General features: G+C 37.5%; 1 protein-coding gene across 2 annotated transcripts in view; it reads left to right on the forward strand.

Moving 5' to 3' along the window:
• Window positions 1–13,934, forward strand: part of LOC121385363 (vacuolar protein sorting-associated protein 16 homolog) — a 50,116-nt gene extending 36,182 nt beyond the window's left edge. For both annotated transcript variants that reach the window (XM_041516020.1, XM_041516021.1), the window contains exons 16-23: window positions 113–221; window positions 1,691–1,791; window positions 2,591–2,695; window positions 3,990–4,067; window positions 5,541–5,710; window positions 6,240–6,336; window positions 8,723–8,826; window positions 12,784–13,934. In XM_041516020.1, the coding sequence (XP_041371954.1) occupies window positions 113–221; window positions 1,691–1,791; window positions 2,591–2,695; window positions 3,990–4,067; window positions 5,541–5,710; window positions 6,240–6,336; window positions 8,723–8,826; window positions 12,784–12,928 (909 nt within the window). In that variant the 3' untranslated portion in view covers window positions 12,929–13,934. The remainder of the gene's footprint in view (window positions 1–112; window positions 222–1,690; window positions 1,792–2,590; window positions 2,696–3,989; window positions 4,068–5,540; window positions 5,711–6,239; window positions 6,337–8,722; window positions 8,827–12,783) is intronic.
• The last annotated feature ends 974 nt before the right edge of the window (window positions 13,935–14,908 follow it).

The raw sequence follows: 14,908 nt of genomic DNA on the forward strand, positions 1-14,908 counted from the left end.
ATGCCCAGGACAGCGTGCTTGAACCTTAATTGGATATAATGGTGAAAATAAGCTGAACTGAAATGTATAACTGTAAGAGGTCGTTTGCCTGACCAGTGTTATCTTGTTTCAGCTGTTGGACTATGAGCCAAAAGCATCGGAGCAAGTTCCGCTGTTACTCAAGATGGAACAAGATCAAGTCGCTTTGTCTAAAGCCATAGACAGTGGAGATAGTGATCTCGGTTTGTATATAGACAGTGGAGATAGTGATCTCGGTTTGTATATAGACTGGAGATAGTGATCTCGGTTTGTATATAGACAGTGAAAGCTATAGACAGTGGGGATAGTGATCTCGGTTTGTATATAGACACTGAAAGCTATAGACAGTGGAGATAGTGATCTCGGTTTGTATATAGACACTGAAAGCTATAGACAGTGGGGATAGTGATCTCGGTTTGTATATAGACATAGACAGTGGAGATAGTGTTCTCGGTTTGTATATAGACTCTGAAAGCTATAGACAGTGGAGATAATGATCTCGGTTTGTATATAGACACTGAAAGCTATAGACCGTGGGGATAGTGATCTCGGTTTGTAATAGACATAGACAGTGGAGATATAGACATAGACAGTGGAGATAGTGTTCTCGGTTTGTATATAGACTCTGAAAGCTATAGACAGTGGAGATAATGATCTCGGTTTGTATATAGACACTGAAAGCTATAGACCGTGGGGATAGTGATCTCGGTTTGTATATAGACATAGACAGTGGAGATAGTGATCTCGGTTTGTATATAGACACTGAATGCTATAGACAGTGGAGATAGTGATCTCGGTTTGTATATAGACATAGACAGTTGAGATAGTGATCTCGGTTTGTATATAGATACTGAAAGCTATAGACACTGGGGATAGTGATCTCAGTTTGTTTATAGATACTGAAAGCTATAGACAGTGGGGATAGTGATCTCAGTTTGTATATAAACACTGAAAGCTATAGACAGTGGGGATAGTGATCTCTTTATATAGACACTGAAAGCTATAGACATTGGGGATAGTGATCTCTGTATATATACCGTATAGACACTGAAAGCTATAGACGGTGGAGATAGTGATCTCTGTTTGTACATCTATATAGACACAGAAAGTTATACACAGTGGGGATAGTGACATGGGACACTGGCAAAATATCCTGGATAAATCCATGGTATGTCTGTCTTATTTAAGTGGAAAGTGCATGTAAAAAATCCCTTGTTGTTGCTGATGAAAAATGTAGTGGGTTACCTGTGACTACATATCACAATGACCAAATGATTGATTTCCAATACCCAATGATTAGTAAATCAATGTTCTTTAACTTTGTTGTTAAACAGATACACATGTAAACATGTTTTCTTTCGTGCACATTGGGCCGAATTTAAGAAGCCTGGTTTTTAAAAAAATGTTTTATGCAGTTGTTTAAGCATTGTAAATGTATGTAGTTTCATGTGTGTGTAAGACATAAACAGTTGTTTAAGCATTGTAAATGTATGTAGTTTCATGTGTGTGTAAGACATAAACAGGCGTTTAAGCATTGTAAATGTATGTAGTTTCATGTGTGTGTAAGACATAAACAGTTGTTTAAGCATTGTAAATATATGTAGTTTCATGTGTGTGTAAGACATAAACAGGCGTTGTAAATTTGGCCCAATACATGTATGTTTGTTTTCAGTGTACACTGTTCTGCTGAGAATGAAGGAGAAACTCTCAAATAGTGGAGACTTCCTCATGGCAATCCGAACCAGCCCTATAGCGTACTCCCTCTATCTACAGGTGAGTTATATAGAATATTATTAAAATTTTCTCTACATAACACTTTTATGACAATAGTTCACAAATTTACTAAAAAAAATTATTTAGCAAAAATGAGTGTGCTATTTTATTTATTACCCACTTTTAAATAATGTAAAATCTGATAATTACTTCCAACATAATTCAATGAGACATACGAATACATAGAACTAAAACCTGGGAAGGTGATGACGTTTACTGAAATTAGATACTAATACACAACTGGCTTTGCGTATCTTAATTTCTAAGCTGTACCCAGGTGTTCACTACATGGGTAATAATTAGTGATAACATCTTAACATTAGCAGGATAAAGCTGGTATCTTAAGGCAGAAACCAATTATTCTCTATATACATCTTGTACCTTGTTAACTCCTGCAACCTTTGCTGGCTCTATCTCTGCAAAAGAGACAGTACAAAGGAGGTATCTCTCCCTCTTCCCTTCCTCTCTCTCTCTCTCTCTCTCTCTCCCTCGTTCTTTGCACTAGCTCCTCTCTGTCTCTCATCCCTCCCCCTTCTCACTCTCCCTCCCTCCCTCTCTTGCAGTCTCTGTCCTCCCTTCCTCTGTGTATGTCTTCCTCTCCCTCCCCACCCCTTCTCTGTCTCTTCTCTCACTCTCTGTCTCTCTTCCCCTCTCTGTCTTTTTCTGTCTCTCTCGCTCTCTGTTTTTGTCTCTCTCCCTCTCTCTCCCCCTACTATCTATCCTCCCTTCCTCCCCCCTCTCACATATATATATCTGTACACACACGTTTTTGAATACAATATGTTTGTGTTTTGTTCAGTATTGTAAACAACAGAATCCTACACTAGTAGAAGAGTTGTATTATCAGGAAGATAACTTCCTCGACAACGGCAATTGTAAAGTTATACGCAGTTTTGTTGAAGAGGTGAGTGGAATATTCTGTGCATAATTCAATATTTGTATCTATACTGTTATTTAAGACTGGTATATCAATGGTCATGGTATGTGCTGTCCTGTGTTGGAAAGTGCATACAAAAGATCCCTTGCTGTTAATGGGAAAATGTTGACTACATGTCAGAATTATCAAATGTTTTGGCATCCAAAAGTCAGTGAAGGGCAGGACATAGCCCAGTGGTTAAAGCGTTCCCTTCATGCGCGGTCGGTCTAGGGTTGATCCCCATCAGCGGACCCATTGGGCTGTTTGTCATTCCAGCCAGTGTTCCACAACTGGTGTAACAAAAGCTGTGGTATGTACTATCCTGCCTGTGGGATGGTGCATATAAAAGATCTCTTGCTGCTAATCGAAAAGAGTAGCCCATAAAGTGGCGTCAGTGGGTTTCCTCTCTCAGTATCTGTGTGGTCCATAACCATATGTCTGATGCCATATAACCGTAAATAAAATGTGCTGAATGCGTCATTAAATAAAACATTTCCTTCCTGCCTTCCAATAGTCAGTGATTGATCAATGTACCCTTGTGGTGTTGCCAAACAAAACAAACTTTAATCTGTTACCATGGTATCCAGGGTGTTCATTGGTTTTGCAATATGAGGCTACTGATCTGAAATAGGTGGCTGGGTTCATAATATACATGGCATGCATGGTCTATTTTAATAATTTTTGAGGCCACAAACATATGAAGAGTTTCATCGCAAATCGCGATATACACCATATTAAAAACCATTGTGCGAACACCACTCGGACACTGTTCACACGTAAACAAGTTCAAATTCAGTTTTCAGCAAAACGCAATACGATTGTCTGAGGATATATCGCAGATTGCGCAGAAACTGGCGTAGTGTTTATAGTAGTTTGGAATAAAACATTTTTAGGATTGAGTGTGTATAGTGGCATTTGTCACGTTTTGCAATGAAACTCTTCGTATTTTTTTTATTACTGTGTGTAATAACTGTATTTTTTATGGATTATATTTGTCATAATTAATTGAAAATGTGTTTTATTCCTAGAAATTTCCACTGCATTTAGCAACACTTACCCTATATGAAATAAAAACATAACGGGGAGGGGGTGTCCACAAGAGATCAATTGCCATATATTTAGGGGATAACTATGTTGTATTTGACCATTTACAGTTGCAAATTGAGTTTTACATGTATCACTGTATTATAGACTGTAAGTTCACATTGAATATATATTACTGTAATTGCCAGACTGTTTGATATTTAAACAAATACCCACTGATTTCTTTCTTTTTTCGTAGATGCTAGAAGACCGCATCAAAAGACTGGAAGAAGCTAAAAACTGCTACGATCGAGCGAAAAATGAATTTGCAAGCAAGGTAGTCAATGATTAGAATTTGTGTTGGGTCACTGTGCTATGAGTGAATCTAAACTAAATCAGGGCTCGAATTTAACAGCAGCCATGCAGCAATGCCTAGTCTTATGCTCTAATGCCCTGAAAATTAAACAGAGCTTGGCGGTCAAACTGGCCGTGTCATATTTTACATATTACTAACTGGTCATCATAATTGAATGTGACTCCTGAAATTTGTTTTATACTAAAAGGCAAAAGTTATTGTGACACACAAAAGACAAAGATAATTGATGATAAGTTTTTACTGCCATGTATGAAACGTTATAACATGGAAAGAGAAATGTCCGAAGGTATGGAAACGAGCAATAGTCCATGGAAAGGGTGCACCTGCCATATGCAAATGAACCACATCACTAGAGCGGGTCCAGAGCAAAGTTCACACAATCAGTAGCGAGTGTGTCCACCTTGAGCATTGATACAGGCCTAGCACCGTCGTCTCATTGAGGCCACTAAACGCTGGAGAAAGTTCCTGGGAATGCCTGTTTCGCAGATGCGTGGTTAAGATACATGTGTCTTGGTGAGGGGTTGTCACAATTGGTCGGCTGCTACAAGGACGGTCCTGACCTGGTTGTTTTGTTGATATCATTGCCATAAATGCTCTGTGGTGTTTCTGTGGACGTTGAATTGACGTGCGACGTAACGCTACGAGGTCCCAGATTCAAGCATCCCTATGACTCGCCATCTGTCATTTTCACTGAGGCGTGGCATGACGAAATTGCATCAAACAGTTCACTAATGGTGTTTTTCTGACTTCTGAAGACTGCACAGAGTGGCAATGATTTGCGACTGAATGTCTGGCCTTTTATGGTGAACACTGGACAGGATTTCTCCCGAAAATTCCTAGTTTCTTGCACAAAGCATGCAATTGCTGCAACAACTGCTTGGTTGCATTTCTTTGAGCTGTTCCATGCACATTTCTCTGGTTTACATCCATAAATCCATTCACAAATTTATTACTCCAAACAATCCATGTCACAATAACTTTTGCCTTTTAGTATATTACAAAAACATGAAACTGTTCACACTTCTTAATTTTAAATGTGTGCTGTTGTGTTATAATAATTTAAAAAAATCTCCATTAGCTTAGGTGTCGGTTAACATATTCTCTGATTGCTTTTTTCCCCCATTCCAACCAGTGTCCCCACGACTGGGATTAATAAATCAATGTGCTCCAGTGTTGTCGTTAAATAAAACAAACTTTTAACTTTTCCTAATGAACAAAATGAATTTGAAGTCCTGTAATTTGATATTCTTTGTTGTTTGTCTTGCAGCAGCGCTCACCTGAGATGCTTGCATCGCAACATCGAACCACCTCAGTAGATCATTTCAACTGATTGTTGTTGTTTTTTTCTCTCATTCCAACCAGTGCACTGCAAGTCAGAATTAATTAATGTGCTCTAGTGGTGTTGTTAAACAAAAACAAACTTTTGTCTTGCAGCAAACTGAAGAGCAGATGAAGTTACTCAAATACCAGCGTCGGTTTGAGGAGGAGCTGAGTCGGCCATACATGGATCTCTCTCTACACCAGACCATCTACAGCCTGGTTGTCGAGGGTAACCACAAGGCAGCCGAACTGCTGCGCAAGGAGTTCCGTGTGCCAGACAAGAGGTGAGATGTAATTTTAGTTTAAGAGTTTAGTTAAATGTGTGATAATTTAGACTGCAGCTTTAAGAAATAAAAATACACTTTTAAACGGCAGCTTTAATTATTAAAAATATACTCGAGATTGCAGCTTTAAATATTAAAAATATACTAGAGATTGCAGCTTTAAATAATAAAAAATATTCGAGATTGCAGCTTTAAATAATAAAAATATACTTAACATTGCAGCTTTAAATATAAAAATATACTTATATTTAAAGGATATTAAACGAGCTTCCATTTTGTACCATGATTATTTCATGAGGGACATAAACATGATACGAAATGGCAGCGATTTTAATATCCTATTTATTACCCATAATCTCTCAAGTCATTTGGTTTTGTTACTGTATGGTTGTACTGTGCTATTCGATGATGTCAAAGTGTTACGTCTCACTTGGCAGTCTAGTGGGACATATCACTTTGATATGTACCAAGATATTTTTAACCATATGGGCAATAAAAACTGATATTACATTTTGTTTCCTTTCATCAGATATTGGTTGTTGCGAGCTGGTGCCCTAGCAGAAGCTGGGGACTGGACAGAACTGGAAAAATTCTCTAAAAGCAAGAAACCCCCTATTGGCATGGAGGTGAGTTGCAGTATGGCTGCTCCATGGTGATGAGCTAGATATCAATCTACTTTCACACTACTGATATTTTTTTAAATATTTTTTTTAATGACACCACAAAGAGCACATTGATTAATTTAATCATTATCTAATGGATGTGAAACATTTAAAAGTTTGTTTTGTTTAATGATACCACTAGAGCATATCGATTTATTAATCATCAGCTATTGTATGTCAAACATTCAGTAATTTTGACATATAGTCTTAGAAAGGAAGCCCGCTACATTTTTCCGATTAGCAGCAAGATATCTTTTATATGCACCATCCCACAGACAAGATAGCACATACCACGGTCTTTGATATACTAGTCGTGGTGAAACATTTAAAACTGATTGCTGCCAGTAACATAGAAGTTAACTATGCAAACGCCAGCATTGTAAATAAAGAAATATATATTAATTGGACAAGATGTGTAAAGTTCTTTTAAACACACAGGCCTCGGTGGCGGCGTGGTTAGGCCATCGGTCTACAGTCTGGTAGGTAATGGGTTCGGATCCCAGTCGAGGCATGGGAATTTTAATCCAGATACCGACTCCAAACCCTGAGTGAGTGCTCTGCAAGGCTCAATGTGTAGGTGTAAACCACTTGCACCGACCAGTGATCCATAACTGGTTCAACAAAGGCCATGGTTTGTGCTATCCTGCCTGTGGGAAGCGCAAATAAAAGATCCCTTGCTGCCTGTCTTAAAAGAGTAGCTTATGTGGCGACAGCAGGTTTCCTCTGAAAAACAGTGTCAGAATGACCATGTGTTTGATGTCCAATAGCCGATGATAAGATAAAATACTCCCGAGTCAGACCCCCGATCCTATCGAAGGCCGGACTCGGGATAGGCGTGTTCGAAACCCTAGTGGTATATGGACACGTTAAACCAGTTACTAAGCTAATAAGATAAAAAATCAATGTGCTCTAGTGGTGTCGTTAAATAAAAACAAACTTTACTTTTCTTTTAAACACGTCTTGGAGGATGTGTAACAAATAGAATACTCCACTAGTGTTCATTAGATATGCTGCTTTCATTAGAAGTGATGAATATCGTATTTTCCCAATTCACAAGTTGTGAAGAGTGTTTGTTTGGTGAAATAACCCGTGAACACAACTTGTGGACTGGGGTAGGATTTTCTGTCTCAGTCTTCACAATTCATGAAAAAATGGCGGTACAAACACAAATCATTCATTCAATTTTGAGTTGGTGGTGTGTGAGATTGGAGCGATGGTGCAGATTGTCTATAAATCGTCTGAACGCTCTCCATGTGGTGAGGTCGTGTTGTAACAGAGTGACAGTGCAGATTGTCTATAAATTGCCTGAACGCTATAAATCGCCTGAACGCTCTCCACGTGGTGAGTTCGTGTTCACAATTTGGAACTGGTGAATTCACAGTATTAAAATTAAATTTCTGTTACCTTCATTGCAATTTAGCATCATCCCAACATGAGTTTGTTCATTTCTCGATGAACGTAAAAGTAACATCGGGGAACGTCATACCTGATGACGTCACTTTATATGAAACTGGTAGTTTGTCTTACTGAGTGTTATTGTTTAAGAACCCAATAATAATTCACAATAAAATATGCACTTTTAATGTCATTATTAGTAAGTATGTTTCAAGTATTGTCTGTTATTTCTTTTACATTTATCTGGGTATGAAAAAAAAGAAGAAATCATCCACAAACATGTGACAAATGAAAATGTTTGTTTGTTTTGTTTAACGACACCACTAGAGCACATTGATTTATTAATCATCGGCTAATGGATATCAAACATTTGGTAATTTTGACATATACAGTCAAACCTGGTCTAACGTTCACCTGTACTTAATGGTCACCTGCAACAGCCACTATAAATCGCCCCAATGCATTTCCTTCCTTATTTGATCTGTATATAACAGTCACCTGTCTTTAACGGGCAGCGGTCACTATTTTTCACCCAAAATCACAGGTTGAACCTGCTATAAGTCACAAGATGATCGTTGTCAAGACATTTTTGGTTTATTTTTTGTCCCAGGTTATGTCTACTTTTTCAGTCATCTTAAAAATTATAAATTAAATGTGCTTATATGGCTATGTCTGTAGCTTTGGGTTTATTTTCCATCAAAATAAAGTTCCATTGTGATTCGCCAATCGAACCTGTATATAAGGGTTTACCTGTCTATAATGGACACTTTTATCAGGTCCCTTGGGTGGCCATTATATACAGGTTTGACTGTAGTCTGAAATGCTTTTCTGATTCAGTTTGCAGATGATTGTTTTTTTCTTTTTCATACATCAATGAACGTAAAAGAAATAACAGACAATCCCCAACACGGTCATTAAACGAACGCAGCGTAATAACATTTTGAAATTGTTTCAGGAGTTTGTGGAAGTCTGTATGAAGCAAAACAACCGAACGGAAGCGGCGAAATATCTCGTCCGAGTATCGGCCGACAAGAAAGTGAAATGTCTCGTACAAATGGGGTGAGTAGTGTTTGGAACTTTCCAAAATGGAGGTGGGAGTGAAATTTATTTTTTATTTAATATTTTCAGGCTGGGGATTTTCGAAGCTATCTTAGCGCTACGAAATCGTAAGCCCATCATAGGCTATGAAATAATAAAGTTTGTTTTGTTTAATGATACCACTAGAGCACATTGATTTATCAATCATCGGCTATTGGATATCAGACATTTGGTAATTTTGACATCGGCTATGATGTCACTACAGCACATGCCATAGTGATGTCATAAGTTAGATGGTTTTATGATTTCGTAGCGCTAAGACACAGGGATGTGAGAGCTATGCGGAAATGCGCTTTTCCATTTCGTCTTTAAAAAAATAAGAAGAAGAAGAAAGATGCACCTTTTGGCTTACGGAGACATCGTGCTGCTCACAAGAGTTAAATTGAAAGTAGTATCGCGCAATCGCAAGTAGTATTGCATGTAGTACATTCCCGTGGCTGGATTTCAGCAGCTTCGCTGTGATTGGTCAATTTTGTCCAATTCAGGATATGCTATTTGAAAGCCTTTGTTCCACTTGGTTAGAAAGAAGATGAGCAGTAAGTGTCTTTGTTCCAGCCCCTCTCACATCCCTGAAGATAGCTTCGAAAATATGGGCCCAGGTGATTAGAAATGCTGCACATTGCGAGCGTCATATGCATAAATGACAAACAAAATTTTGGGAGGGCCAGGGTGCCTGTAGGTGGGATAGAAATCTAGGATATATTTTATAATGGAATTGGGTATAACAGGAGTGTCGTGTACATCATGGGTCGAGGTTTTGCCGGATGTTTCATGGGAAGGGTGCAAACAATATTTATTGCCATTCAAACAACAGTAGCAGTCTGGGGATTGGCCAACAGGTGATAGCCTATACAGGGCTTCTGGAATTTTTACAAAATCCACTAGCCATGGGATCAGTGATTTAAAAAATGTACTAGCCCTACTTTACTTAATACAATTTTACTAAGTGTAATAATCAGATATGTTGCTTAAAGAGGGAGATAGACATTAAAAACACTAAGATTGGGGGGTGCGATTGTGGGCAGGAAATTCATATTTACAAAATAGACTTAAATGCAGTATTTGACAACTTTTTTTTCACTAGCCGTCGGGCATGGCAATATTAGTTATTTACTAGCCCAACATTGAATATAACTAGCCATGGTAGTGGGGCTACCATAATCTAGAATCCCTGCTATATTAGGCCTCTCCCAACATTTTACATAAAACATGATTATAACTTGTTCACGGATGTAGGAAGGTGCTAAAAAGTGTGGGGGCACACACATATATAATATATACATACATATACATATACATATACAGTCAAACTTCGATAACTCGATCTTGAAGGGGATGAGGAAATAGTTCGAGTTTCAGGGAGTTTGAGTTTTCGAAATTAATATATAAGAGTTCAAATTTGAAACTGTATTGCAGCTGGTTGATTTCGCTTACTATTGTAAGAAGCGTGCGCTTAACTGCCTACCTCTGAACTCTGAAAACTATGCATCCCCGGTTGGAAGGCGAATTAATATATCAGTCATCTCACCCCAGACCACCCGATCCCACCCCACCCCAGCTGTTGGTACATTCATTTTGTGTATATTGTAAAAGTAAGTAAATAAAACAAAAAAGATAACCCAGATGAATTTGAAATATATGCTTGGGGATATAGGCTACATGTATTTATTGACAGAAAAAAAAAAGAGAAGGCATTTACATACATATATAAATAACAGAAAGTAACGTTGACGTATTTTACAGATGTCAAAACATGGCGGAACGTAACTAACAAACAAAACACTGAATGCCGATTACACAAAATTATTTACGCTTCGCACCTCTACTTTCTTTCTCCAATCTGGCCACCCACCACCATTTCTGGGCCCTACGCAAAATTGCTTGAATAACAAGCAGAACTTTTTAAAACCGATTTGGCAAACCCCACGTTACCGGGTCCTTCCCCAGATTGCTCGATCTGTGATGTATCAATTTTTAACATAACTAAATGACTAGTAATTGATAAACATTAACTGATACATAAATAGAAAAGCTAGTTTGACACGATTCACACCTTTGAGAGTAAAAACAAACAGCGCTAACAATTATTACAAATGCTCTTTGAAGTTAACCAGACTGGTCTGTAATTTTGTTTTATGTAGCGAGGCTCTCCACCACGGACGAACACCAACCGCCAACAAAGGATCATTTCGTTCTGCTTAGTCGGCGATCTATTATTCTGTAATTATCATCTTACTCGTCGACAGCCCGGACCACCCGAGACGGGCGCTGAGCTTCGCTTGATTAACATGATTGACAATACATTTGTCTTCAAAATAATATTGGCAACGACGGTTTGATCAATCCACATGCGTCGAGTTTTATAGGTGCATACTCTATTAAATCTTTATGGTGGGACCAAAGAATTACGGTCGAGAGATCGAGGTTATCGAGTTTTCGAAGTTTGAGTTTCGAAGGTCGTTATTACTAGCTTGTATAGCATCTCGGCCGGAACCGTCGCTTCAGATCAAGAGATCGAAGGTGGAGTGATCGAAGTTTGACTATATATATATATATATATATATATATATATATATATATATATATATATATATATATATATATATATATATATATATATTATATGTATATATATGTATATATGTATATATATGTATATATATGTATATATGTGTATATATGTATATATATGTATATATGTATATATATATATGTATATATATATGTATATATGTATATATGTATATACACACACACACACACACACACACACACACACATATGTATAAATATATAAAGCCCCTCCCCCCGCTTCCTACACCAATGTTGTTCCAAATTTATGAACAAAGAGGAAATAGAAGGAAGAAGAGGTAAACGGGATAAACATATGATGCTTGCAATGTGCGGCATTTCTAATGACGGGGGCCCATTGTACATTATTTACAATTAGATGTCAAAAGAGACAGAAAGAAGGTGAATGGTTAATTAATCTCAAAACATTTCCTATTTATAATGAAGTTCTCGATAGATTTGAATACAGCATTATTTTTTATTGAGACTTGGGATTGATCCCCATCGGTGGACCTATTGTTTTCTAACTCCATCTGTACCAGTACCTTGCAACTACTGTATAAGGGCTGTTACATCGTTGGTCAAGTCTGGTACTGGTTACATCTTGGTGTTTTTCCATAACCGATAGTATGTACGTTCATGATGCATGGCTTTCACAATTTGTTCAGGTGATTGTGCTTACTGCAACAAATAACACCTAAACAAATTAGTTTCTAATTACGTTTTATCGAATTTCTTTTGATGTTAAAAATTCTTATTGACACCATTTCAATTGCATTTACCTCCTGTTGAATTTCATTTAATGTGATCCATTTGTCCAACGTTTAGCACGAACCATTCTCATTCACAACCTAGCTGAAATTTTGAAACTGAGTCGGTTATGGGCGGGATGTAGCCCCAGTGGTAAAGCACGTACCGGATGTGCGGTTGGTCTGGGATCAATCCCCGTCAGTGGTCCCTTTGGGCCATTTCTCATTCCAGCCAGTGCATCACGACTGATTATATCAAAGATCGTCTTGGTATGTGTTATCCTGTCTGTGGGATGGTGCATATAAAAGATCCCTTGCTACTAATGGAAAAATGTAGCGGGTTTCCTCTCTTCAGACTATACATCAAAATTACCAAATGTCTGACATCCAATAACCGATGATGAATAAATCAGTGTGCTCTAGTGGTGTCATTTTAAAACAAAAATAAACTTAAACTGAATCGGTTATGACTGAGAAAGACCATGTAACCTGCTAATTGGTTATGCAGACTACAGCTTATTATTCAAGGACTGTTTCATAAGTGGTAATGTGCTGTTGTGACATTGTTAATCGATAGAAAGATTATTTTTACTTTCAGGAAGCTAAAGGAGGCAGCAGAAACTGCGCTTGAGAACCGCAATGAGGAGGAACTGAACTTCGTGTTGACCAAATGCGTGAACACGGACAAACAGCTCGTCGACACGGTGCGCGCCATGAGGAACGAATTGTACACCAAGAAATAACTCTTCTCTTTCGTGAAGATCGATTATTACCATCCCTCTACATTCCACTGATGTTGCAGAAAAATATTTCTGGGCTTCCTGGTTTCCGGTTTCCAGGATAACAATCTATATGCGTACAGGCTCCCATTTTTGTAGTGGGAAGGGCAGGCTGGTTTTTGCCCAAATTAAACGAAAATGCCCAAATCTGAATAATAACAATTATTCATATTAGCATTACTGCCAAAGAGCTATATAGGGTTATAAACGAATCATTACACATTTCTACATGGATTACAACTAATATTGCGAGTAGAATAATAGAAATACATGGTAAAAAGATCTGAGATTAGCACATTTTGCCAGAATATCTTCATCCTTTTTGCCTGAATTACGCTTATGTAATAATCAGTACATGTTTCAAACTTGTAAAATGTGTGTCCATAATAATATGATATATTACCCTTAAAGATACTTTGGTTCATATCAAAGTATTATATCCCACTAGAACGTTAAGTGGGACGGAACACTTCGATATCATATAATGACGTTATACGATAGATGCACTATGACCGTACTGGAATGTTAATCAAAAGACTTGAGTGATATAAACTGAAATCGATGATGGATAATATATGCTCTCGAAGTGATCTTAACGCTTAAGATTGCTTTGTGGAATACCTCTCCTTCCCCGTACTATTTTGAACACATTACTTGTGGAATTCTGAAGATGTGCCCAAGGCATGTGTGCTTGGACCTTCAGTGAATGTATCTGATTATTGATTCATTGACTGACTGAACAGAACAAAACTTAAAAAGCAGTACTGACCATTCATACGCCTTGTTCGGTGCATCTCATCCAACTTCACAAGACGTTTAAAATCATGGTCACATGATGTCGGATTGTGTAAGATTCATGTTTAAATAAATGTTATTACATTTGTAATATGTTGTTATGTTAGATATTTATAAAACATTATATGTAAAACAATTAAGTATATGTGCAATAAATTATTTTTATAAAAACTCAGTCTGGTAGTTTTTTGTGTTTTTATTTATGGTAAACTTGTGGAAATTTTCCATCATACATCATTATGTGGTCTACAGCCAGCTTTCCATTAAAGGCATATTGTCACAGACCACTGACCTTATTTAATGGTCTAACCAAGTATTACCTGAATAAAAATAATTTGATATGTCCCTAAATGTACTTTATTCAACCATCTTCATAACCACCATACTCCATTTATTAAAGATATTTTGTAAAAATAATTAAATTATGGCAATGGTCCATAATTCAAAAACTAAAACTGCCGAGAGGGTCAACATGGATTTCATTCCATCATGATTCAGTTAAGGTCATGCAATAGCTAGATTTGGTTTCCAACAATTAATGTAATTTTTAGTTATTATCCATTTTTAGAGAAATCAGGTCCTTAAATCCATGACAGTATGCCTTTAATGTGATTCTGCGCATGGAAATGTGCTTTTTCATATCTGTGTTTTTGTTGAAGGGTACTTTTGAACTGAGGGGGCGAGACGTAGCCCAGTGGTAAAGTGCCTGCTCAATGCGCGGTCAGTCTGATCGATCCCTGTCAGTGCAACAATTGGGCCATTTCTCATTCCAGCCAATACTCCACAACTGGTGTAACAAAGGCCGTGGTATGTACTATATTCTGTCTGTGGGATGGCACATATAAAAGATCCCTTGCTACCAATCGAAAAGAGTAGCCCATGAAGTGGCTAAAAGTGGGTTTCCTCTCTCAATATCTGTGTGGTCCTTAACCACGTCTGATGCCATATAACTGTAAATAAAATGTGTTGAGTGCATCGTTAAATAAAACATTTCATTCCTTTACTAGGGTAGTAACTTGTAAGATTTGATTATTTCTGTTTGACATGATTAATAAATCAATGTGCTCTACTGGTGTCGTTAAACAAATTTCCCCTCAATAGCTAACAGATTAAATGGAAAAAACCCACCATAAAATAAATATATAAAGA

Source organism: Gigantopelta aegis, chromosome 11, assembly GCF_016097555.1.
Source record: "Gigantopelta aegis isolate Gae_Host chromosome 11, Gae_host_genome, whole genome shotgun sequence".
NCBI classification, from domain to species: domain Eukaryota; kingdom Metazoa; phylum Mollusca; class Gastropoda; order Neomphalida; family Peltospiridae; genus Gigantopelta; species Gigantopelta aegis.